Raw genomic sequence first — 27,463 nt, forward strand, 5'->3', positions numbered from 1 at the left:
ATCTGCATAAATATTTAGGTAATTTCCAAATAAATATAATATGTATATATAGTAGAAAATTGAGATAATTTATGTAGCATCTTTTATGAACTTTATATTAGAAGACGTTTAATTTCCAGAAAAATTGATCATCATGTTTTCTAAAAAGGGAGACATTATCTTTTATTAACTTTTCTATACATTCAGGAGCTTCTACGTTCGTTAATTTTTTACAGGAATCCATTATATCAATATAAGAATACTTCTTTAAATTTTGAGCATTTACATTTGTGTTACTACTAATGTTATTGTTGTCATCTATCTTATTTTTATTTTTAAATGATCTTTTTTCTTCATAGTTCGCTGAATTTTTTTCTTTATTTAAATAATATTTATTATTATAACTTTTTCTAGGTATATTTCGATTATTATTTTTTGAATATTCTTTTGAATCGTTATTAAAAAAATAATCGTTTCGATTGTATGCTTCTTTTTTACTTTTTTTCTCTATTTTATATGTTTTTTTCTTTTCATTTTCTTGATTTTCATTATTATTTTCATTCTCTTTATTCTTTTGTTGATCTATTTCACTATTTTTCTCTTCACTTTTTACATTTGAATTTATTTTTTTGTTTTCCTCTTCTTTTAATTTATTTATATCACTAAACTCTTCTGACGATAAATCTTCTTTCTTTTTTCCTTCATTTTTTTTCTTTTTTTCTTTATCTCCTTCAGCTATATAATCTGATTTTTTATCTACACTTTTATTATTTTTCTTATTGAAATATGTTTTACCATTCTTTTTATCAAAAGATTTTGAATCAATTTTAAGAGAGAATGTATCATATTTTGTTAGGGACCCTTTTCTATTATATCTTGGTTTTGAATTTTTATTAAAATCATTTATTTTCATTAAATTTTTCTTATTATTATTATTGTCTGTATTATTATCATTATTATTATTATGATTGCTACTATTATTATTGTTATTACTGTTATTATTATTACTGTTATTTTTATTATTGTTACTACTATTATTATTATTATTACTGTTATTATTGTTATTATTACTATTGTTATTGTTATTGTCATTATTATTACTGTTATTTTTATTATTGTTACTATTATTATTATTGTTATTATTGTTACTATTATTATTGTTATTATTATTATTATCATTGTCTTTATTATTATTATTATTATTATTACCACTATTATTATTGTTATTATTATCATTTTCTTTATTATTATTATTATTATTATTACTGTTATTATTATTGTATTTATGTGTACTATTACTAGTAGTACTTGTAGCAGTAGTATTAGTTATAATCTTATTATCTATATCTCCTTTTAGGTTTTTATTCATTCGATTACTATAAGATCTTTTGTCATTTATATTATCTAACTGATATTTTTTTGATTCTTCAATAAAATTCTCATTTTTATTATTACTATTTTCCTGATATATATTATATGCATGATTGTGGTTATTATATGCATTAGAGTAATATCCCATATTATTAAAGTTGTCGTTATACCTAACAATATTATCTAATCTTGAATATTTCATTCCTTTATTATAAATATTTTTATTTTTTATATCATTATTTGCTCCATACGAGTTATTATAAATATTATATGCATTATATGAATCACAAGAATTCATATTAGAAAAGAAATTGTATGAAGAATTATTAACATTGTAATTATAATAATTTAAATAAGAATCAAAATTAGTACTACTATTATTATTTCTATTTCCATATATATTATCATAGCTATTTAAAGTATTTGGAATAAAGTATAAATTATTAAAATTAAAAGGTGATTTTGCACCTAATGGTATAGTACTATTTATCATACTTAGATGATTATTATTAGTAGTAGTAGGAGTGGTAGTAGTACTACTGCTGCTATTATTATTATTTCTATTATTATTATTATTAATAGCTGTATTATTGTTTCCTCCTTTAAAAATATTATTTTCAATTATATTTTGAATCTTTTGAGTTGTTTTTATTCTAACATTTAATTTCTTATCATTTACTGATTTGGTTTTTAAATATTGAGCTAATACTTCTGTTTTCTTTTCATTTTTTAAAGTAATAAATATAGTATTGTTTATATCATTTCTAATATTTAACACATCACTTGATTGAATATTTGGGCAACTTAATACAATACTTTTTATTATATTAATATGATGAGAATTTATATCTCTAATAATTATAATATTTCTTTTGTTATTTAAATTTAATAAAAAGTTTTTATTATCTTCTTCAAATGATAATTTGGGATTATTAATTAATTCACTCACACCTTTGCTTTTACTGCTATTTTTATTTTTATTTTCATTTGTAAAATTATCTTCATTATTTGCAAATTCTTCTTTTTTTTTTTTTTGATCACAATCATTTTCATTATTAATATTCTTTTCTTTATTTGTGCAATTTCCATCAAAAGTATCTTCACGTGCTTTATTTCCATCTTTTGTATTATCTCCTTTTTTAATATCTTCTATTTCAGCATCATCACCTTCATTATTGATATCCTTTTTATCATTTTTAATTTCATTGTTTTTAGATTTATTTAAGTGTTTTTCTTTATTTATTTCTTCCAAATAACTTTCCTCATTTTTTGTAATATTTACATTATTTTCATTGTTTTCTTTTATGCATTCCTTATCATTAATAGCATTTTCATTATTTGAATTATTATTATTTTTATTATTTAATTCATTAGAATCTTTTAATAATTCATTTAATTCTGAATTATTTATTTTTTTTTCAGGGGTTAGTGAAGTTTCTTCTGAATTGAGAACTTTTATATTATTATCATGGTTGATAATATAATCTTCTCTTTTGTCATTTTCATTTTTTTCTATTGTTTCACTTGTTATAATATTATTATTTTCTTTTTCTTCTAGGCAATTTTTATTTTCTAAGAAGCTTTTATTTTCTCTTATGTTTTTCTGTTCTTTTGAATTTGCTTCATCATTAATTTCATTTTTATTTACGTCATTTTTTTTTGATATATTACTTGATACATTACTTTTATCATTTGAAACGTTATCGATATTACAATTAGGATTTAAAGTGCTATTATTATCTGTATTCATTTTTTCATTTTCACTCTCCTTTTTATTCAGGTTAATATATTTTAAATCATTTAAAACACTAGCTAATATATTAATATTATTATTAACTAGTGGAGATATATATGGATGTTTGGCTATTATATCAAAATTTAATTTTATATTATTATACATGTAGTATAATAAATAATCATCTGACATCATATTTTCTCTTTTAAATATTTCTATTACTCTGTTTTTAAGTTCATTATATAAATTGGATGAATTTATATTCTTTAAATTTTTCTTTTTATTCTTATCATATAAAAATTTTTTATTTTTTCTATTTTTTAAATTATCATGATATATATTATTCCCATTATTAAAATTAGAGTTCCCAAAATAATGATTATTAAAATTGTAATAATAATAGTTCAAAGGAAAATAATTATAAAAATCATTAATCATATTGTAATTATATCTAATATCATAATTATTTTCATTGTATGTTTCTCCATACATTTTAGGTGTATAGTAATTAGGTACATCAATATTTTTATCATTTTCATCAACATAATAATTATATGGGTAATTGCAGGAATAATTAGTTAAATAGTTATAATTTGGTGTATTGTTATATATGCACATGTTATTAATAGGTTCAATCAAGGTTTCATTGGGATTAAATTCACCATAGCTTATCGTACTGTTATTATTAATTAAGGGCATTTTATAATTTTTATTTGATTTTAAATTATAATTTTTATTATTTTTATAATCATATTTAAAATTATTTTTATTAGAATAATTATTTATGCTATTATAATTGTTTTCCACATTTGTATTTTCATTTTTGTTAGAACTCCTTTTTTTGCTTGAATCTTTATTAGAAGAATTAAATTCATTATATTTTTCTTTATTATCCATATCATTAATATTATTATTTTTTGAATGATATATTAAGCCATTCTTTATATTTTCATTATTATGATTTCTCCATTCATTACTATTATTATTACTAAAAATTGTATCATTTTTTTCTGTTTCCATTTTCCTATTTTTTTCAGAAATTTTAGCATTTGATGAATATTTATCACATTTTTCCATTTCATTATTTTCCATATTTCTTTCTTTTTCTTCTTTTGTCTTAATATATTCATTTTTATTAGCAAGTAAATTTTTTTCAGTTTCTAAATTTTCTTCATTCATTTTTTTTTTATTTTTTTTTTTTTTCTCCTCTTTTTCTACTTCTTCCTTTTGTTCTGATTCTTGATGTTGTATTTCCTTACTTTTTTTTACTTCATTTTCTTCATCTTCTGTTTTATTCAGTATATTTTTTTCATTACAACTATCAGCTGAATTTTTATTGTAATATTTATCTATATTCATGTCTTTATTTTCTTCTATTTTTTCTTTACCTATTTTTTCATTATTTTTAATTGTTTTTTTCCCATACTTCTTCTTTCCCATATTTGAATTAATATTTTCTTCACTATTGTTCATTTTTTTATATTGTATTTTTAATTTTTATAAAATTGTTAAATTTTTCTTAAAAGGAGGTAATGTACATATAAATATATGTTATGATGAAATAAAACAATCTAATATACTTTATATTTTTTACTTCAATATATATATATATTTATATATGTATTCAAATAATTAAAATTCTATATTCTTTTTCTTCTTTGGAATAAAATTATTTATATGCAATATTTTTGTTAATATTATTAAAATAAAAATTTTAATCTTTTTTAATTTATTTAAAAAAAATTATTATTTAATTGCTTAAATATTTTTGTTTATCAATATTCCTTAATTTTTTTTTTTTTTTTTTTTTTTTAACCTTGCAATTTTTATATAATCTACTGTATATATTTTCTTGTAATTTTAAAAAAATTATGAATATTTGTATGTAGAAAAATAAAAAAATTAAAGATAACAATTTTTAAGTAAAAAATGAAAAAATTTATATTGATTTTATTCTTTTTTTTATCATATTCGTCCATCTCTTCAATATTTTATATACACATATATATATATATATATATATATATATATATATATATATATATATTTCAAGTTATATTTAAATTTTTAAATATGAGATAAATATTTAATATTATTTTATCCTTAGTAGCTATATGATTATTTTTTAATTAATTTTTTTTTTTTTTAAATAACATTTGTTATGTATATAAATATATACATACAATTTTTTCTTAAGATGCGAAAAGTTTCTATTTGTATAAGTGCTATATTTTATTTCTTATATTTTTTACTTCATATTTCATCATTCCTTTGATAACAAATAAAAAAAAAAATAATATAATATTTTTTTTTTTTACATATAAAATAATATTATTAAAATATGAAAGATATCATCTTTTCAAATAATAGAAAACTTTTTTTTATCAGTATAATATATAACAAAGATTTTCTTTTTCTATAAATATAAATCTTATTCTTCTTAAATAAATAAAAAATATACTTATATAAAAATATTGATGAATATCTTAACCATAAAAAATATATATACATACATATTTATATATATATATATATTAAATTATAATTAGAAGTAAAAAACCTTTATTGTTCATATATAAAACATTAAATTTCTTATGATATATTTTAATTAAGTAAAAACATGCAGTAGTAATTTGAAACAAAACAAACAACTATTTAACAAAATATTTGAAAGACTCAAAAAAAAAAAAAAGTGTAAAATAAAATAACTAGTGTTCAAAAAAGAAAAAAGAACATATAGAAAGAATGGAATTATAAAAGTATTGACAAATGCATTTATATTTAAAATTTTCTTTAAATATTTATAAGGAAATTAAATGTTAAAGATTTTCATCTAAACTAAAATATTTCATTGAAACACAATTTTATTAACACTTATTAAAACTTATCTTTAAAAATTAAAATATTACATTACTTTTTAAAATATATGAATAACACGTAGTAATGAAATTAATTATAAAAAGTTAAAATAAGTAAATGCTCATGTATAAGATGTTAAAATTCTTTATATTGTGATAAATGATATAAAATTAAATCAAAAAAAAAAAAGAGAAAGAAAAAAAAAAATAGATTTAACATTTAGAAAAAAAAAAAAAAATATACACTGAATGTTTATTTAAATTATATAAAACTTTATTAGAACAAAAATAAAAATCAATTATTATTATAATTAAAAATTAATGAATTTTATAAATAAAAAATAATTTTCCTATATATATATATGCATATAAATATATATATATATATATATATATATATATATATATATAATTTTTTAAGCACATATATATTGAAAGCATACAATTTTTCTTTTTTTGTTATTGTTCTTTCATTTTTAGTTTATTTACATAAAAATATATTTATATATATGTATTTATGTTTTTCAATAGCTATATATTAATTTGTATAACTCAAATTTTAAATTATATAAAATATTTATTAAAATATATATGTATATATATTTTCGTTAGAACATTAATAAAATGAATTATTTATTTATATTTTTATTATTTCATAAACACTTTTACCTATAATATAATATATAAATTGTATAGAAAAATAAAAATTATTTATTTTTTTATATTTTAATTTAAATCTTAAAAATTAGAAATATGTAAATATAAAAGTTTTAAAACAATAATAAAAAGTGCATGTAATTAGAGAAAATTAAATATGAGAACAATTTTTTTTCATCACCGAAGTACATTGCTACGAAATTATACCAAAAGAAAATTAGTAATTATTTTAACAAAAACAATTAATACATATATGTGTATATAAATATATATATATATATATATATATTTTTTTTATTATTATAAAATAATTGACTTTTTATAACTTTAATGATGCACACAAAAAATGTGGGAAAAAAAAAAAAAAAAAAATTAAAATAATTCAAAAGACAAAAATTTTCTATTATGAAAGGAATCAAAGTAAGCTTTAATTAATTATTCTAGAAACAAATATATTCTTTTTTTAATTTTTATGTTTACACTATTTTATGTAAACATATATCGATGTACTATACAACGACATTTAAATGATACATTTAAATAATTACTTTTATGAAAATTATAATTAATTGAAAAATTAGCTTTCTTTTAAATTGATTATATTTCAATACTTAAGGAACACTGCTTTTTTTATTATTTTATTTTATTTTATTTTTATTTTTTTTTTTTTTTTTGCTTTAAGTTTATATAAATATACATTTATTATTTCTTATAAAAAAATTGAAAAATTCATTCCTTTTATTTAAAAAAGTTTAAATTAAATTACTAATCTGGGAAATTTATATATCAGGAATTAATATATTAGTTTATTAAAAGTATTATAGATATAATTAAGTGAAAAAATTCCAAGATATTTTTTCTAAGAAATATATAAAAATAAATTAGAAAGAAAACATTTATAAAGAAAAAAATCTTTGTATCTAATAACCTGTTACGTTTGAAAATTTAAAGAGTATTTTACTTCATAAGAAAAAATATATATATTCTTTTTAATTATGTTTGCCTTTGATATATATATTTATTAAAAATTTTATTGAAATTAATTGTTATGAATTTATAAATATTAATAATAAAAGAATAGAAAAGTTTAATTATGATTTTTTTTCTTTTAAAGTATTTTGATTTTTAAATACATGCAATTTTATTTTTCTTTTATTCTTCCCTATAAAATATATAAATTACCAAAAAAAAAAAATAATGTTTACATCGAAATATTGAAAATTTAAAAAGTATCCTCGTCTTTGTGTATTAAAATAATGAATCTAAAAAAGTAAATATAAGAGCAAAACATTTTTATATTTATATTAATATATATTATAATAATACTAGAGAATATTTTTTATATATTTCAAGGAAATTAAAGTATGAAAATTTTTTTTTTTTTTTTTCTAAAATCATTGGAAAAACCACCAGAAGAAATAATTTAATATTGAAAAGTTTCATTATTCCATATTTTTTGATTTTAGTTAAGAAATTATATACCTTAAAACATACTAATATTAAATAATGTTATAAATAAAAATATATATTTTTTTTCAAATTTTATGAAGCATGTTTTACTTCTCAAAGGTATATCTACAATGTTTATTTTATTTTATTTTATTTTTTTTAAGAAAGAAAATAGTAATCTTTAGATAATTTTATTGATTTAATTTTTACTATTTAAATTATGAATATGTATATATGATGTTGATATTTCTTTTTTTTCTTTTATTTAGAGAAAAATATGTCAATTCTTTTAAGTTTATAATATGAATATAGAATAATATACTTTATATAAAGTATAAAAATTGTTCTGATACATTTTTGAGTTAAGATCAAATTTTAAAAATAAATAAAGGATAAAAATATTTTAATAAATTTTTCAACAAGATCAAATATAAATAAATAAAAAAGATGATATAGCAAAAACAATTTTAAAGTATAGAATATTCAAAATTACAATAATAAAAATGATAATATAAAAAGTGAAATTAGTGGATTTCCTAAAATAAAAGAAGAAAAAAAAAAGGCATAAAAAATGATTCTTAAAAGAAAAATGAGCTTAATGATACCTGCTAGAAATAGGAGTTTTAATTCAGAAAAATATAGAAAAAATTTAATTGTAAAAATTTTCATTGAAAAAATATTTAAAATTAAAAATGAAAACAAAATTTTTAATTGTATTCCTTTTTATAATTTTATATTTTATAAATATTCTTTGTATTTTTCTTTGGAAGATTGCTTTAAATTATTTTTTTTGCAAAATATAGATTTCTATTTTAATAAGAAACTTATGTATTATATATGTACGGTAATAAATAATTCATCTATTCTCAGAATATTAAGTTTTAAAAATGAGTTTATAATAAACCATGTATATAATTGCAATATTTTAAAATATAAATGTTATTTTATGAATGAATATTATAATTTGATATATAACATTTTGCTATTATGCTCACTTAATATATGTTCTCCTAATTTTTTTAAAAATATGCATGGGCAGCAAAAACAAATGAAATTAAAAAATTTGCACAATTTTTACAATCATAATAAATATTTAATATTATTTGATATGAAAAGTAAGAATAATAAAATAAGAGATGCTCATTTATTTATTAAGTTATATAAATGTTTTAGTTCTAATAATATATACCCATTTGTATTTTTAAATCAATATTTCTACTATAGTTTTTATATTTCTCCTTTTAAAATAACAACAAGAAACATTATATATAACAATCTTTTTAATAGGAAAAATTGTTTCTCTTTTAATTTAGAGCTATACAAAAACATTACTTATCTAAAATTTCACGAAATAAGCCAAATAATGTTTTACTTATCAAAAAATAATTTATTTTTTTATTTTGAATCTTTTTTAAATACCTACTTTTATATTTTAGTTATTTATATATTTAGTTTGATTTATAATAAATTCAATAATATAGTAACCTATTTAAATGTAGAAAATGATTTTCTAAGAAAAGAAAAATATATAGATAACCTGATCATGAGTTTTATAAATTATTTATCTTCCTCTTATGTTGTAAAAAATATTTCAAAGAAAATTCCTCATATCTTATTGTGTATTTATATTTCTTCTACACTATTTTATTTATTATATAAGCATCAAGTTAATTATTTTAATCTAACAAACCTTAGTAAAATAAATAATAATAACATCAATTTTATTTTATTATGTCAAAAAGATATTTATTTAAGTAATTTATCATTTATGAAGAAATGTATTCTACTCTTATATATTATAAATGATTTGATTCCTAAAATATATGGTGAAGTATTGTATAATAAGGAGACATATGGTAAACAAATAAACAAAATGATGAAAGAATTTGGAAAAAATGTACTGCAAAATCAAAAAAAAAGGAATAATTTTAAAAATCAATGCAATGTAAATATTACAGGTCAAAGCAAAACAGAAGAGAACTATTATATAGATAAAATAAAAATTTCAGAAAATTTTATAAATAAAAATATAAAATTATTTTTACATGAATTATTTTCCAAAAAAAATATATTTCATTTTGTACAGCTTCCTTTTTTGAAATTACTTTACTGTAAAATATTTATTTATTCTATACATAATAAAAATGAAGATGTTATGAATATGAAAAAATCCGCTTTAGAAAAAGAAATTTTTCGAGTATTACAGCAATATATAAATAAAAAAAACTCAAATTATATATGCTTAAATAGTAATGCTAACAATAATGTATTCTTTACTGTAGATATAGAAATATACAAAAAAAAGAAATAAAAAAAATTTATAATTTTTCTTTTTTTTTACATTTATTTGATATATACTATTATATATATATTTATAAAACAAAAAGAAAAAAAAAAAAATGCATATATAAAGCTTATTTTTCAAATTTATTATCTCATTTAAATTTTTATAAAAACTATTTGATATTAAAGAAACTTTTTCTTTTTTTTTTATCTTTTTTGTAATTTTTAATAAAATTAGAAGATAATTTTTATTTGAAGCTTATAAATATATTTTTTACAAAAAGTTTATATTTTATTAAAAAAAAAAAAGAAAAAAGACAAGGATAAATTTTATTACTATTAGTTATTTTCGATTTCTTTCATATATTTATTTATCTAAAACGATTTATATTAAACGATAGTAGAATAAATTATTTCTATAAGAAAAAATAGTAACAATTGAAATAACCATTTTTATTAATTTTTAATTAGAAATAATTAAACACCAATGTATAAAAATCTTTAAATAAAAATAATAAAGCATTGGAATTATAAAAAAAAAAAAAATAAAATGAATTTTAAATAATCTAATAATGTTTAGCATAATATTTTAATAAGTTTGAAGTTTATAGAAAGGTATTTAATGAAAGTTATAAATAAATATAATTCATTAACTATAAAGGTATCGTTTGTAGGAAATTAACTATAATTGATTTTATAGTATGATTTTATTTTTTATTATTATTTTATGACTTTATAATTTTTTTTTTTTTAACTTTTTCTTTACAATAAAACAATATTTCTATTATTTCGTTTTATTTATTACATATATATATATATATATATATATATATGTTTATCTGCTATCTTATTTTTAATTATATATAATTTTTATCGATAAAAATGAGCGAAAACATTTTACCTAACACATCTATATTAGATTGTAATACTGTGATAAGCTTTAATTTAGAAATAAAAAGTAACATAAGATATGTTGGAATATGCATTTATAATTTAGATACTAATGAGTTTTCTTTATGTGAATATATAGAAAATGAGCACTTTACTACTTTAGAATCCATTTTAATTCAGTGTAGACCTTCCTGTTTTTTATTTTTATCTAGTAATGATTCAATAGATGATAAAAGAATAAAAATGATATTAAATTTATGTGAAATAAAGTTAGAAGAGTTATCAAAGAATGATTTTCAATCGGAATCTATTGAAAATGACTTAAATAAATTATTAAAAGAAAATAATATTAAGAATTATATATCATTTTTAAATTTATCAATTGCATGCAAGTCATTGTGTAGTATAATAAAATATTTAAGTTTACTTAATGATGATAGTGCAATTAGTAAGTGTACTTTAAAAAATTATAACATTAATGAATATGTAAAGTTAGATAAAGCGGCAATTATCTCCTTGAACTTATTTCAAGATAAATCTGAAGAAAAAAAAAAAAATGCTAATTCAATAACATTATATAGCTTTCTTAATAAATGTAAAACAAAAATAGGAGAAAGGAAACTACTACAATGGATTACTCATCCAATAAGAGATTTAAAAAAAATAAATGAAAGATTAGATATGGTAGAAATATTAAAAGAAGATAGTGTAACAAGATCTATTATACAGTCAGACTATTTAAGAAAAGTGTGTGATTTACAACATATAATTAAGAAATTTAAATTAGTCACAAATACAATTAATGATAAGAAAAAAATTAGTAGAAATAAAAATTGGTGTACTATTGAAGATTTAGTTAAATTATATGATTGTATAATTGTATCAAAAAAAATTTATTATTGTTTAAGTGATTATCAAGGAAGATACAGAAAAACATTGGAAAATAATTTTTTAAATCCTTTAAAAAATATTATTATTAGTTTTGACTCATTTTTAAAGCTAGTAGAATTAACTGTTGATTTTGAAGAAATAGAAAACAATAATTACATAATATCACGTAAATTTGATGAACATCTAGAAAAATTAGCAAATGAAAAAGATCATGTATATAATTTAATAAAAGAACATAAAATAGAAGTAGAAGAAGATATCAATTTTTTAAAAGGAACAAAAAAAATAGGAACTAAAGAAGATATTAAATTAGTAGAATGTAATACTAATGTATTTTTATTTAGGGCAGTAAAAAAAGATATAAATTACATACAACAAAGAAAAAAAGTTTATTTTCAAGTTAGAATGAACAAAAGTGAGATTTTATTTCATACAAATAAATTAAAAGATTTATGTAAAAAATACGAAAATATATTGTATGATTATAATATAGCTCAACAAGAACTAGCTGATAAAGCTATACAAGTAGCATGTTCTTATTGGGAACAAGTTATAAAATTGTCAGAAATTATTTCAGAAATTGATGTATTATGTTCTTTTGCTTTAGCTAGTACATCAAGTATATCTTCATATGTAAGACCAATATTAGAAGAAAATGGGCGCATTTTACAAATGAAGGATTCTCGTCATCCTTTACTTGAATCAAATTTTTTATTAATGAATAATTTTATACCTAACGATGTTTATATGAATAAAGATGATAAAAGATTAAATATAATTACTGGTCCTAATATGGGAGGAAAAAGTACATATATCAGGCAAATAGCTTTGATATGCCTAATGGCTCAATTAGGTTCTTTTGTTCCTTGTTCTTATGCAAAGCTACCAATTTTCTCTCAAATTATGTGTAGAGTTGGCTCTTCGGATATACAACTTAAAGGAATATCTACTTTTTTTTCAGAAATGATTGAAATTTCTGCTATTATAAAAAATGCTGATGAAAAAACCCTAGTAATTATTGACGAATTAGGAAGAGGGACTTCTACTTATGAAGGATTTGGTATTAGTTGGTCTATTGCTAATTATATTTTAAACAAAATAAAATGCTTCTGCTTATTTGCTACTCATTTTCATGAAATGTCAAATTTAGAGGAAGAATGCCCAAGTGTTATCAATAATCATGTTGCAGCTAAAATTGATAAAGAAAGAAAAAAAATTTCCTTCTTATATGAAATTAAAAAAGGATATGCTGATAAAAGTTATGGAGTTCATGTTGCACAAATAGCCAAATTACCAAAAAATGTTATTGATAAAGCTTTTGAAAAATCTAAAGAATTAGAATCAGTAGAAAATAGGCATTATTTCAAAACCAAATTAAAATTAAAAAACCTGGAAAATGATCAGATAAATACTTGTAATCAATACCAAATGCATTTAAAAAATATTTTCAATGTAAATGAAGAAAAAGAATTTATTTCTAATGTAAAGGAAAGTTATTCTGCCCTAAAAGAAATATTAAACGAGATATAGCGTCTTTTTGTTAATCATATGTAAAAAAAAAAAAAATAAAATATTTATAAATATGATGATAATAAAATATATTTATTTTTATTTATTTATGTACTTTTCTTTTTTTTTTTTATTTATTTTCTTGTATTAATATTATAAACAAAAAAAATTATAAATAATAAGTATTAAAAGTTAATAAATATACTCATAATGAAGTAAATATTTTAGATCTAGTAACATCATGTGATTTTATATGTTATATATATGTAAACACTTTAATCATAAGTTAAAATTATTCCATAATAGAATTAAATGTAATTTTTTTTTCATCACTTCTATCTTGCAACTCCTTTAAGTGATAGTTATTAAAATATATAAAATAAGATAGAAAATAGAAGATAGTTTATTAAAAAAATCTACTATTTAATGCACGTTTTGTCTTAAATTCCTTAAAAAATATTATGTTAATAACTTAAATAACTCTAATTCTTAATACTATAATATATATCATAATGATTATTATGAAAATTTTAATTTTTTTTTATAAAAAAAAAAAACATTACACAATATAAATTTATTAATTTTTATTAAATAGATACTTATGTTTTATGATTATTTTTTATATATATAACAAAATGCCTACATAGCTTAGTTGGTAGAGCATCCGCCTAGTAAGCGGAAGGTCATCGGTTCGACTCCGGTTGTAGGCTCTTTTTATATAAATAATCAAAAGTAAAATATTACATATAAAAAAAAAATTTTAGATAAATAATATGAAAATTAAAAAAATTTTTACATAAAATACAAAATAAAATTACTCAAAATTTTTTCCTTATAATAAAAAAAAAAAAATCTACATGTATTAAAAGATAAAAGTGGATATCTTAATTTCTACATATACATATTTATAGTTTTTTATAATAGTTTTTAATTACGAAATTTTACTAATTTTTTTTTTTTTTTGTCCATTAAAGTAATTTTTATATTTCCTTTATTATAAAAATTCAACGTCTTTCAATTTTACAAAAAGGGAAAATATACATTTTATACTTTCTATTGTAAGAATATAAATGAGAATAATACGTTTTCTTTAAAAATATTTAAAAATTATTCAAATATCTTTCTAATTTCTTAAAAAAAGCTTCAATTTAGCTTAACTACCCCATTATTAAAAATGTCCAAAGCAGGATTCGAACCTACGTTGCCACGTCCACAGCGTGGAGTCCTAACCACTAGACGATTTGGACATTAATAACAAGTATATACTTAAATATCATATCATTTTTGTTTCACATAATTTTTTTTTTTGTAATTTACACTTGAAATTTATATTTTATTACTATGTTTAAATATTTTATGTAAAAATTTCAAAACAAGAAATAATTCACTATGATTTTTTTTATAGAAATTTATTATATTATGAGAAAATAAAAAATAAAAAGAAATAAATAATTTGAACGTAAATCTTTACATATATTAAGTAAAATATATTTAAAAGTATAACAAATAAATTAACATACATAAAATTAATGCTAATAATCTTATAAGGATCGTTTATAAAATTAACTATGAATATTTACTTATAGAAAATTCAAAAAAAATAAAGTGAAGGAGCAGTTAATAGATATTTCAAATATTCATATAATATATTTTTAGAGATGTTAATTTTTAATCATATATCATATGTAACATATTATAATAAAGAAAAATTCTTAATAGAATATTAAAATATCAATATTTTCCTATCATTATTGTTTTATAATTTTGTGATGAGAGTATTAAATAATCGCCATCTTAGCTCAGTCGGTAGAGCGCCAGACTCTTAATCTGGTGGTCAGGGGTTCGAGCCCCCTAGATGGCTATATAAAAAAATTTTCTATAATTTCTAAATTTTATTATTATTTTACATATTGGAATTTGTCTTAAGTATTTGGCTAAAGATATATAAATATTTATTATAAAGTTTTTTATATGAGATTAATATAAAATTATAAATTAAAGAATTCTTTTTACAATCTTATAAAAGATTAAGAATATATAAATATCTAAAACTTGTATAACTTTGTTTATTGTTTATTTTAATTTTTTTTTTTTTAATTCAAAATTTAAAAAATATAATTCATATATATTTAAATTAATATTTTTTTTTTAAATTTTCTTTATTTTAAAATAATTTTAATTCCTAAAAGGAATATAAAGATAAATGCATGTTTTTAATTAAATATACCAGTAATGAACCTTTTGATTTAAAATTTTAATGTATTCCCATTTAACTATATATTTAAATGAATAAATTTAAAAACTTGTAAAAATTGTAGATTGTAATAATTTTTTTTTTTTTTTTAGAAAGCATTATATAATTAAAAGGTATTTATTAAAAAGAGCCTCCTAGGGGACTCGAACCCCTGACCACCAGATTAAAAGTCTGGCGCTCTACCAACTGAGCTAAAGAGGCTGTTGACTTGTATCCTAATGTAAAAGTTAATTTGATGTTCTTTATTTTAGTAAAAATACGATGTCTTAAAAAAAATTCTAAGTATTCGATATCATTTATTACTTTTTTCTAATAAAAAACTATTTATAAATATATTAAGCATAATTACATATGAAATATAAATGTTAAAATATTTTATTGCATTTATTTTTTTTAAAATATTAAATAGTATTCTAACAAAATTATATATATATATATTGCATTATAAGAAAAATTAAAAATTTTACAAATTGAAATTATATTTAAAAGAATTTATTAAAAATAAAATTATTATAAATTTTGTGAAGTTTATTGAATTTTTAAAAGCCATAAAAAATAAATATTAAAAATGAGAGATGAAGATATAAATAAACAAAAAAAAAGAATTAAAATTTCATTTATTTATTTTAAACATTTTCCCTTAATTTTTTTATTTTAATATTTTTAAATAATTTTCAAATTTTATTCTGAATTGTTATATATTACGTATATTTACATGTCTTTGTTTTTTTAAATTTTCTTATCTTCTTTGTAATATAAATAATCAATTTCATTATTTTTTCCTTCATTATTATCATCAATTTTTATTTTCTCATGCAATGCATTATTAATTTGATCATTTGCTTGCATATTTGTTTGATTTTTATCTTGTTTAGTTGTTTTTTCATATGATAGATTATCTATTTGATGAATTATTTGATTATCTACTTTATTATAAATAAGTCTACTTGCTCTATTACATAATTTTTCATCTACATGTTCATTCATTTTTTCACTTATTTTATCATTTGTTATATTATTTACTTGCACGTCTATACTATATTTTTCTTCATCATTTACTTTTTTATTTTTGAAAAAACCAATATTTTCAATGTTCTGCATATATAAACGGCATTCACTAACATTATCGTATAAAAATATTAACAGATCAGTAAGTTTTTCCAATTTATCATCTAAATTTTCTTTTTTGTTATTTATTTCTTGAAAATCCTTTAATAAAATAACATATTTATTTTCTAAATCATTCATATCATTATTGGACAAAATACAATATTCTTTTTCTTTCAAAGATAGAATATTTTTCAAGGTTGTATTTTCCTTTTCTATTTTATCTGCTTTTTCTTTTAGTAACAAATAGGAGTATAAAATATTATTTATTATATCATTTTTTTTTTCAATAATTTTATTTAAGTAAATTTTTTCTTCAATATTCTTCATCTCTTCTTTGTCCATTTTACGCCTTAGATATGAAATATCTTCATTGATATTTTTTGTTAGTAATTTTTTTTTTTCTTTTCTATTTCCATAATCATTTTTTTTTTTTTCTTTCTTTTTTTTTTTTTTTTTTATTTTGCCCTCCCTTATCTCTTCTGACTCAAATTTTGTTCTCTCATGCTTTTGTTGAGAATTTTCTTCTTCTCTTTCTTCTTCATTTTCGTTTATCTTTTCACTTTCTTCTTCTTCATATTTTTGTTTATCTTTGTTTTCTTCATCATCACTTTTTTCATCTAATTCATCTTCTTTCTTTTTCCTTTTTCCCTTCTTTTCATTTAGATTGTTATTATTTTCTACTCTCCATATTTTTTTTTTTATTTCCTTTTTATTTAATGGAATCCTTTTTTTATTATCTTTATTCACAGAAAAACCTTTTTTATTTATAGATATTTCATCCTTAAGGGCACTTTTTTGATATAATTGATTTTTTGATTGCTTTAAAAAATATGTGAAAATCTTATGATGAATAAAATTAGAATAAATATAATGAATAAAAAATAAAGACTTCTCATTAGAGTAGTAAAAGAAGTACTTTTTCTTTTTAATGTCTAATATGTTTTTAATATTTTCATTAAGATTTTTATAATTTGTAAATAAAAAATGAAAATATTTTTTATTAAAAACATATTTGCAAAAATCGTTAAGATAACTATATATAACATTAAAAATGTCTTTTACCAAAATTATATTTAGTAATTTTTTTTTAAATTTGTCTTCTTTTTTTTTAAATAAATAAATGCTTATGTAAACGCAAATTAGGCATTTGATCTTCTTACTAATGCATCTGAAGTTTAACATGCGAAATAAAAATTTTAAACTATATATTTTTTCATTTATTTTATTTCTGTATAATATTAAATTTATTTTAAAAGTTAAAATGTGTTTATTTATATTATTATTTAATTTCTTTAAGTAACATTTACTCCTTTTTTTGTAACTACTTACATATAAGCTATTATAATAAATGATTTCTTCAAAATCAATTTCACAGTTTTTAAGAATTTTTTTAGGAGAATTATTTTCATCATTTTCTGTATTAACACTAGTTAAACTGAATATTTTGTGAAGAAATTCTAATTGTGCAATGTATTCAAAAAAAAAACTTTTTTTTCTTATTATTTTGTAGTATTTACTTAAAGTATCATCATTATATATTTTTTTTTTTAAGTAATATTTTTTAATTATTAAAAATTTTTTTTTAAATTTATTTATATTATGCAAGGTATAATAATGGAAACAAGTTTTCTTAAAAAAAAAAAGTTTAGTAATATAATCAGAGATAATGGAATACTTTTCACATAAACACATGAAGAGCTCATAAATATTTTTTTGAATTACATCATTTTTTTTATCATAAAAAAATAAAATTAGTAGCAAATCTATATATTTAACTTCTTTTAATTTCTTTAAATAGAATTTAACAATATTTTCAAAATAAAAATAATTTTTTTTTTTAAAGCTTGCTAATATAAATTTATTCTCCTCAATATGTATATCTAAATGCTCATCATTTTTATTTAATACATTTCCTTCATTTTTGTTATTATCATTATTAAAATTATTAAACAAAAAATTAATATCAAAGTTTTCATCATTAAATATTAATTTACAGCATAATTTAAAAATATTTATAAAATTAGTATTTTTGAAAACTTCTATTATGTTTTCATATTCTATGAACAAATTATTGTTACAACTATTATTTTTATTATAATTATTATTTTCTGTTTCCATTACACGAGAAATATTAGATGCAATATCATAATTTTTATGTGAATTATTATTTTGTATATTTTCATTATTGTTAATTTTTTTGGAATTTCTCTTATTATTTAACGCCATTTTATATAAATAAATAAATGTAAATTTAAAAAAAAAAAAAAAAGAGCATTGAACAAACTGACTCCTAAGAAATATGGAACTAAACTTTTTTAAACTTATATAATAATTATTTTTATTATTAAATCGGCATACACTAAAAATAATATCTAAAAATATATTAATAAAGAATATAGTATTATTATAATATTTATGCAAAGATTCTTTATAAATATATATAATTATATTATATAAATTAATAATTAATTTAATAAATTCATGAAATATATTTAATTCATAAATATATTTTAAACCAAATTCGCTATCTATTATTAAACACTTTAAAAGTAATAAACTACTCTTTATGTCTACATTTAGGGAAATGTTATCAAGATAAATCTCTAATTTATTTATAATTGCGTTATTTAAATTTTCTTTTTTCGTAAAATTCAAAATATAATCATTATTTAAAATTGTTTCATTCGAAGAACTAATATTTCTTTTTTTTTCTTCGTCCTTTTTTTCAGATTCTTTTTCTTCATTATTTTCTCTTTCTTCCCTAATTTCACCATGTTGATATATATTTGAGTTGCTTTTACTTTCCTTATTGATACAATAATCCTTTTCTTTTATAATTTGATATTTGATTTTTTTTTTTAAGTTATCTGATAAAACATTTTTATTGTATCTGGTGTCACATGGAGATAATTCATAATTCTGTATTTCTCTTTTTTCATTACAAATGTATTCTTCTATTTTTTTTTTTTTTTTTAACTTGTTTGAAAAATTAAAAATTTTTGTTCTATCATGTATCTCTAAATTGGTATCCTGAAATAAAAATTGTAAATCAGAAATTTCTTTAAATAAGTAATAGTGTTCCTCTTTAATTATTTTCATAATAGTCTCGATTACTCCTTCATAAGTAATTATATTTTTAATTTCTATGTTATTATCAGATATTAATAAAAATAATAAAATTATTTCATTTATAAGATAAGCATCTTTATTAGAATCTAATATTGATAATAATTTGCATATAAAGTTGTTTTTATGAAGTATTAATCTATCAATATTATTTCTTATATTTTTTATTTTATTATTTCTAAACATAATTAAAAACAAATTTTCTTCACAGAATTCTATTTTTTTCTTTTTTTTTTCTTCATCAAACTCTTCATCAAAAGAAATAAAATTACTTGATAAATCAGAACTTAAATAATAACGACTTTCATTTTTATCATCATCACTACTACTTGTAGAATCATCCTGAATCTCCAAATTTTTTAATTTCTTATCTTTTAACATATCCTCTTTAACATGATTTAATTCACTTTTCTCTTCATTATAATTCGATGAATTACTAAAACTAGATATATCTAATTTATCATTATCTATTTTATCTTCTTGTAATTTTTTTTTATATTCTGAGATACTCCCACTATCTGTATAATGATCTGAAAAAAAGGAGTTTTGAGAATCATAAGCTGCTTTTAACATGTCTAATTTTTTTGAATATTCTAATTTTTTTAAATTTTTTTGAATTATTTTATCCTCGCAAAATATATATGACCTAAATTTCTTATTAGTTGTAATAGAGAAAAATTCCTCATTTTCATTTATATAGTAATTTTCATTTTTATTTTTATAAATTAAACTTTCTTCTGAATAGTTAAAAGGAAAATTAAGATAATTAATATAAAGAAATTTTTTTTTTCTTAAATTATTTATAATTAGTAAGTAATGGTCATACATTTTTTTAACAAAGTTATTTTGCTCTTTCAGGTTTAGTTTACTTTCGTAATAGTAGTCATTATATAATATTTGAAAACATTTTAAGGAATATAAATTAAAGTAATAGGAATTAATATTATTTGAATAAAATATATTATCATATAAATAAAAATAAAAATTTATGTTATCATAGATATATATTTTTTGTAATAGCAATATAAGATCATATAGAATGTATATAGAATTATCATTTTCAAAATAGAAAATAGAAAATAATAAATCACAGTTATTAGTTTCCTTAAATAGAACATTTAAGTTGTTTATATATATTTTTAATTTATTACAATCAATTTTTACATTATTTTTATGAAACATATCTTTATTTAAACATGTTAATTTATTCAAAATTTCTAAACAGTTTAGGATTATTTCTTCAAATAAATTGAATATATTATTTTTTGTAAGAATTTCATATTCTTTTTTGTTATTTTTTAATTTTTCGTACACACTAATTATATTTAAGATTTTACAAAATTGTTTAATATATGATATATTAGTATTTTCATTATCAAAATCATTTTTTATATTTTTTATTTTTTCGGTATATTTCAAGATATTATTAACATATGTTTTATATTCATCCACTATTATAATATTATCTTTGTTACTTTCATCTAAGATGTTATCAACAACATTTTTATTATTTATATCAAGAATGCATTTTAACCACCTTTCAATATTTTCATTTTTATTTTCATAATTTAACTTATTCTCTTTACTACTTGTTTTTTGTAACTTTTTAAAAAAATGATAAGCCATTTAAATATTTATAATTAAAAACAAAACAAAAAAAAAAAAAAAAATATAAAAATATTAACCTTGTGTTTTTCTTTATACTTTTCTATTTTTCATAGTGAATTCATTATTTTTTTATTAATAATTTTTTACAAAAAAAATGTGAAATGTTTTAAAAAGGAAAGAAAAAAAAAAAAAAATTGTGTAATAAAATGCAATAAAATAAAACAAAAATAAAATTTTTTTTTTTTATTTTCCTTCATTTTCTTATAAAAGTATCTCACATTTTAAAGTCTTTTTTTTTTTTTTTCCTCCATTATACAATTATATGTATATATACATATTGCCTTTTTTTTTTTTTTCTTATATTTTATAGAGAATAATTACTCATTATATAACTTACCTATTATTTATTAATTTTAACGAAGAAAATTGATGTTATTCATTGATTTAAATTCTTTTTCTATAATTTTTTTTTTTTTTATTAAACTAAAAGGATAAAATAAAAATGAATGTACATCATTTTAAATTATTGAAGAGCAAGAATATACTTAATTATATGTCCTTCACTAAATATAATTTCTGCAAAATGATACTTGAAAAATGAATTCGTTTTAAAAATTTATTTCATAAAATTCATATAACTTATATAAATAGGGAGAAATACTTATTGTGCATATCTCTTCTTTTTCTGTGAATTCATATATTTCAAAAAAAAAAATAAATAAATGTAATTTAATTTAGAATAAAAACAGAAAAATATAATAAAATCAAACTAGTTCTTAAAATATAAAAAAAGGAAAAATAAAAAACTACATAATATTTTATTAAAGAATTATATAACTTAAAAAAGTTGAATAAGTATTAAACTAAATGTATAAATGTGTAATAAAATGAAAAGTAGGAAATTTTTTTGGCTTTTTTTTTTTTTTTGAATACATTTTATATCAATTTTAATAATGGGTGTATTACTTCAAAAAATAATTTTTTTATTTTCTATAAGAATTTATAATTATAATGAAAATATTTTTTAACTAATTTTTTTAGAATGAGTATAAAATTTAAATGTTATTTTTATAAAATTCTATTATATTTTTTTTTATGTATGTATATTTTTTAACATAAAAAATTGCTTATGTATCATGCTATTATGAATAAAACCAAAATGAAGTTTATGATTTTCTAAAAAATACGTTATATTGAAAAATTAAAACGAATGTATTTGCAAAAGTGGCAAGATGAAATAAAAATAACGATAATGTTATTTGGATAAGAGGAATAAATTAAAAATAAAAAAAACCTATAGACTGTGCTATATAGTGCAACTATAAAAAATATGTACAAAAATATTACTTTAAAATATATATATACATACATATATATATATATACACATTATATATATATGTGTATTTATATATGTTATAATTTTACTCTTTTGTTCTGTTCTTAATGCATATCTTGTATTAGGCACTTTTAATGCATAATAAAATAACTTATGCTATAAAATGCGGGAGACTGTCAGAAGAATTAAATAAAAAAAAAAGAAAAACAACAAAGTATAAATAACAAAAAAAGTATTATTTCTATTAAAACGAATATTGGTAAATTATAAAACATGGTAATTAAGAAAAATGTTGACAAAGGAAATTTTTTTCTCCTTAATAACTTTTTTTCAATAATTCTAAAAGTCATTCTACACAATTTTTTTTTGATTATTTTTACTTTATTAGAGTGCTATGTAATATTTTAGAAAAATTCTTTTTTTCTAATACTATAAATATATGCATATATATATATACATATATAATCATAATAGAAATAAAAAAGAAAATATATATATATAAACATATATATATATTTTTTTTTTATTCTTATAATAGATGTAGTGTACTATTCTTTTTTTTTAGTATATAAACTAATATATTATTCTATTTACTAATAGAAAGAAATTTTATGAACAAAATATAATTATTCTTTGTTTTGTTTTTTTTTACTTTTTTTTTGTTGACTAATTGAATTTAAATATGAATATTTTGTTTTTGTTTTTATTTTTTATTCCAAATATTTTAAATTATTTTGAGCAATTAAAAAATGGAATTTGTGCTCAAGATATAAAAGGTACTATAAAAAAAAAAAGACAGAAATTATAATTTTAAAAAAAAATATGAAAGTAGAATATATACTAGAACTCTTTGAAAAAAAATAAATAAATATATCTTTATATATATATATATATATATATATATATATAAAGAGAGAAAGAACATTATATAGGTGTATTAATATAAATGAAAATTTTTTGTAGCAATTTATTTAAAGGATTTGTACACATTTATATATTTAATTATATATTTATATTTTTTTTTAGCTGATAAGAATAAATATGCGTATGAAAATAATTTAGATAACTTTTATAATTTTAAGGAGGATATTTCTGAAAGTAGTGATTCTATTTTTTCAAATGTATTATTTGAAAATTTTGTTAAAAAAAGATATGATGATTTTTTAAGATTTCATCAAGGTTTTAATTTTTTTAAAAATAATATCAAAAATAATGAATTATTCAAAACAATAAATAATTCTACAGGAATTGTTTCACCAAAAAGAATATCTAGGAAATTATATGAAGATGTATTAGAAAATCATGACAATTATGACGATGAATATTTCGATGAATATTCTGATGAATTTAATAATAATACTAATAATAAACAAAGTTTTTTAGAGACTGATAAAGAATATTATGATGAAAATGGTTACGATGATTATGAAGACCAAGAAGAGAATTATAGTGAAGAAAGTTTTCTAGAAAAAAATGAGAATATGAATAATGATTATGATTATGATTATGTTGATGAAGATTATAGTAAAGATAATGAACAAAATAATAGTTACGAAGAGGATGAATATGATGGTTATGACACTAATAATGAAAGTGAAGAAAACCTATTAAAAGCAAATGATAATTTTTCTAATGAAGGAAATAGTGCTTTTTCTTCTAAATTTTTAGAAACAGATAACAATGATCATGGGATCGTTGATGGAGAAAGCTTTTTGGAAAAACAACCACATGATGATTATTATGATGAATATGAAAATGAATTTGATGAATATGATCCTGAATATAATGAAGATAGTTATGATCAAAGTTTTTTAGAAAAGGCAGGAGGTAGTGATGAATACGAAGAGTCCAGTGATGAATACAATGGTGAGTTTAATGATGAATATAATGATGATTCTAATGGAGATCATTATAAAGATGAGGATAATGAAGGTTATGAAGGTACTGACATAAAATAAATAAAAGTTTCTTCCTCCCTTCTTAAAAAAAAAAAATTACTAATAAAAATGAAAATATTTCACTTAAAAATAAAAGAAAAAAAGATAAATAACTTTTTTAATTTACTTTTTTTTTATATTTCACAGGGTTTGTAGATTTTGATGAGCAAATGAATGAAGGTGAAGATTCATTTGATAATCATCATTTAAATCAAATTAATAAAGTTCGAGATGTTCATTCTTTTATACAAACCGACGTCAAATATATCAATAAACTAATTGATGAACATAGAGATATGAATGATAATGTTAAAAAGGAAGGAAACGAATTAAAGAAAAAATCAGTGTTTAAAAAAAATCAAATTGATGATGAAAAATTAATAGATGCAATTGAAGATATTCCTAGCCAAGAATTAGAAGAATTAATTAAAGATGATGCTAAAGAATCAAAACTTAATGAACATATGGATCCCACTTTAAAGGATGAAGATAATATGAAAAGTAATACAAATAATGAAAATTTGGAAAATGAAGAAACTAATGATATGAGAGAAAATAATAACATGGGTGATGTAACATTGAGTGAAGATATTACTGAAAATTCCGTTGAAGAATCGTTAGAAAATCCAACTTCTGAAGAAGTTGTTGTTGGCATGAGCGAGGAAAAAGACAACATACTGAAAAATGAGCTTGAAGAAAATACAAATCAAGATGAGGATATAGAAGATTTGGATGAAAACTTAATGGACCAAGGAGTTAATGAAAATACTTTATTAAAGGATAATGAAGATATTAATAGGCATAAATTGGTACATCATATGAGAAGAGAAAATAACATTTATCCTCATAATCATCATGCTGTTTCAAATAAAAAAGAAATAAATAAAAATACTACAAATAATGGAAGTAATGGAATATTAGGTATATGATAGAAAAACAATAGTAAATTATATTTGCTGAAATTCTTTTATAAAAGAATAATTATATAGAAATAAAAAAAAAAGAAAAAAAAATTTTAAATTTCAGTACTCTTACATATTTAATTATTTATAAGCTACTTTTTTTTTTTTTATTGACATTTACAATAATTTTTTCTTATAGATAATAATAAACATGGACAAAATGAGATAATTGCAAATGAATCCCAAGAAGGTAATTTTTAATATTAATAAAAAACACAATTAATATATTTAATTATATATGTGTATGTTTACATACATATTTCACAATAAGTATATTCTCTCCATATTGTTTTTTTTTTTTTATTATTTATTCATTTATTTATTTTATATATATATTTACTTGTTATTTATCTATTTATATATTTTTTAATCTAAGATTTTAATCCTCCCGTTGTTGAAGCTAGGGAAATTGATACTGATAATGAGAAAGGTTCATATTCATTTATATATTTTTTATATAATTTCATTAATTTATATCATATACATGGAATAAATATTTAATTATTTTTTTTTTTTTTAGATATAAATGAAAAAAAATCAAGTGGTTCTATATCAATCATTAGTTCTTTAGTAATTTTTTTTATTACCTACTTATATTTAATGAATTAATATTTAATAAAAAAAAAAACATATAAAGAGGTATATATATATTTTTTTATTTTTCTATTTTTTTTCTTTTTTGCTTTTCTTTGTTCACATATTAAAAAAAGAAAAAAGTATAAATATTAGTTTGATAGTTGAAAATTTTCTTCACAATTTAATATATTTAGTTTTTTTTAATTTTCTTATTTAGACCTTATATTTATGAATTTAATTTTTGTTTCTGATATATTTTTTTTTTTTTTTATTATATATATATTTGTCACATATTTAAAAAAATAACTACAAAAAACTAAGTAATTTCATTTTAAATGTATTAAGATTTTGTATATATCACATATCTGAAAATATTCTTTTTTTTTTTTCTTTTTTTTTCTAGAATATAATGTTTTTTATGTTTAGATATATATATATATATTTTTTCTTTACAATATAAACTTATATGTTTGATTTTGTTCACAGTTTATATGTATATTACTGTGTTTTTTACATCATATATATATTTTTATATGCATATCCCTTCTAATTCTATTGCTTTGTTTTTCTTTCTTTTTTATTTTAAAAATAAAAGAATAAAAGAATAAAAAGTTATAGCATTTAAGAGATATCAGTTTTATATTTAAATATATACTTACATATAATTAAAATATATTCACTCTTATGTAGTGTTTCCACCTACAATAATGAATAAAAAAAAAATTATATATATAACAAAAGAATGAATTTATTTGAATAATAAATATTTCAACATTTTTATATTTTTTTTTCATATAAAATCTAAGTTTAAAAAAAATAGCACATAAAATAAAGTAATATTAAAATGACATATAAATGTTTTTTTACATATGATGTTATAATTTAATGAGTGATTCATTACAAAATAATATAAAATTAAGGAAAAAAAA

At 17.7% G+C, this 27,463-nt stretch overlaps 5 protein-coding genes and 4 non-coding genes across 9 annotated transcripts; 5 read left to right on the forward strand and 4 right to left on the reverse strand.

Annotated features, from left to right (window-relative positions):
* Positions 1-97: 97 nt before the first annotated feature.
* Positions 98-4,558, reverse strand: PRELSG_0104400 (conserved Plasmodium protein, unknown function; the record flags this gene model as incomplete). The annotated part of the gene is made up of 1 exon (XM_028678411.1): positions 98-4,558. The coding sequence occupies one exon, from the start codon at positions 4,556-4,558 to the stop codon at positions 98-100; it is 4,461 nt and encodes a 1,486-aa protein (XP_028531409.1).
* A 4,080-nt stretch (positions 4,559-8,638) lies between these two features.
* PRELSG_0104500 (conserved Plasmodium protein, unknown function) lies at positions 8,639-10,360 on the forward strand (the record flags this gene model as incomplete). Its single annotated transcript, XM_028678422.1, has 1 exon — positions 8,639-10,360. The coding sequence occupies one exon, from the start codon at positions 8,639-8,641 to the stop codon at positions 10,358-10,360; it is 1,722 nt and encodes a 573-aa protein (XP_028531410.1).
* Positions 10,361-11,214: 854 nt separating this feature from the next.
* PRELSG_0104600 (DNA mismatch repair protein MSH2, putative) lies at positions 11,215-13,644 on the forward strand (the record flags this gene model as incomplete). Its single annotated transcript, XM_028678433.1, has 1 exon — positions 11,215-13,644. One exon carries the CDS (start codon positions 11,215-11,217, stop codon positions 13,642-13,644), a length of 2,430 nt encoding a protein of 809 aa, XP_028531411.1.
* Positions 13,645-14,260: 616 nt separating this feature from the next.
* PRELSG_0104700 lies at positions 14,261-14,333 on the forward strand. The gene has a single exon. It is a non-coding gene; the product is annotated as a tRNA-Thr (tRNA).
* A 443-nt stretch (positions 14,334-14,776) lies between these two features.
* Positions 14,777-14,848, reverse strand: PRELSG_0104800. The gene has a single exon. It is a non-coding gene; the product is annotated as a tRNA-His (tRNA).
* A 599-nt stretch (positions 14,849-15,447) lies between these two features.
* On the forward strand, positions 15,448-15,484 carry PRELSG_0104900. Its single transcript has one exon. It is a non-coding gene; the product is annotated as a tRNA-Lys (tRNA).
* Positions 15,485-15,995: 511 nt separating this feature from the next.
* PRELSG_0105000 lies at positions 15,996-16,068 on the reverse strand. The gene has a single exon. It is a non-coding gene; the product is annotated as a tRNA-Lys (tRNA).
* Positions 16,069-16,606: 538 nt separating this feature from the next.
* PRELSG_0105100 (conserved Plasmodium protein, unknown function) lies at positions 16,607-21,739 on the reverse strand (the record flags this gene model as incomplete). Its single annotated transcript, XM_028678445.1, has 1 exon — positions 16,607-21,739. One exon carries the CDS (start codon positions 21,737-21,739, stop codon positions 16,607-16,609), a length of 5,133 nt encoding a protein of 1,710 aa, XP_028531412.1.
* A 2,002-nt stretch (positions 21,740-23,741) lies between these two features.
* Positions 23,742-26,567, forward strand: RAMA (rhoptry-associated membrane antigen, putative; the record flags this gene model as incomplete). Its single annotated transcript, XM_028678456.1, has 6 exons — positions 23,742-23,817; positions 24,023-25,000; positions 25,144-25,917; positions 26,098-26,148; positions 26,335-26,388; positions 26,479-26,567. The coding sequence occupies 6 exons, from the start codon at positions 23,742-23,744 to the stop codon at positions 26,565-26,567; spliced, it is 2,022 nt and encodes a 673-aa protein (XP_028531413.1).
* Positions 26,568-27,463: the final 896 nt, after the last annotated feature.

The sequence above is a fragment of the Plasmodium relictum genome (genome assembly GCF_900005765.1).
Source record: "Plasmodium relictum strain SGS1 genome assembly, chromosome: 1".
NCBI lineage: Eukaryota > Apicomplexa > Aconoidasida > Haemosporida > Plasmodiidae > Plasmodium > Plasmodium relictum.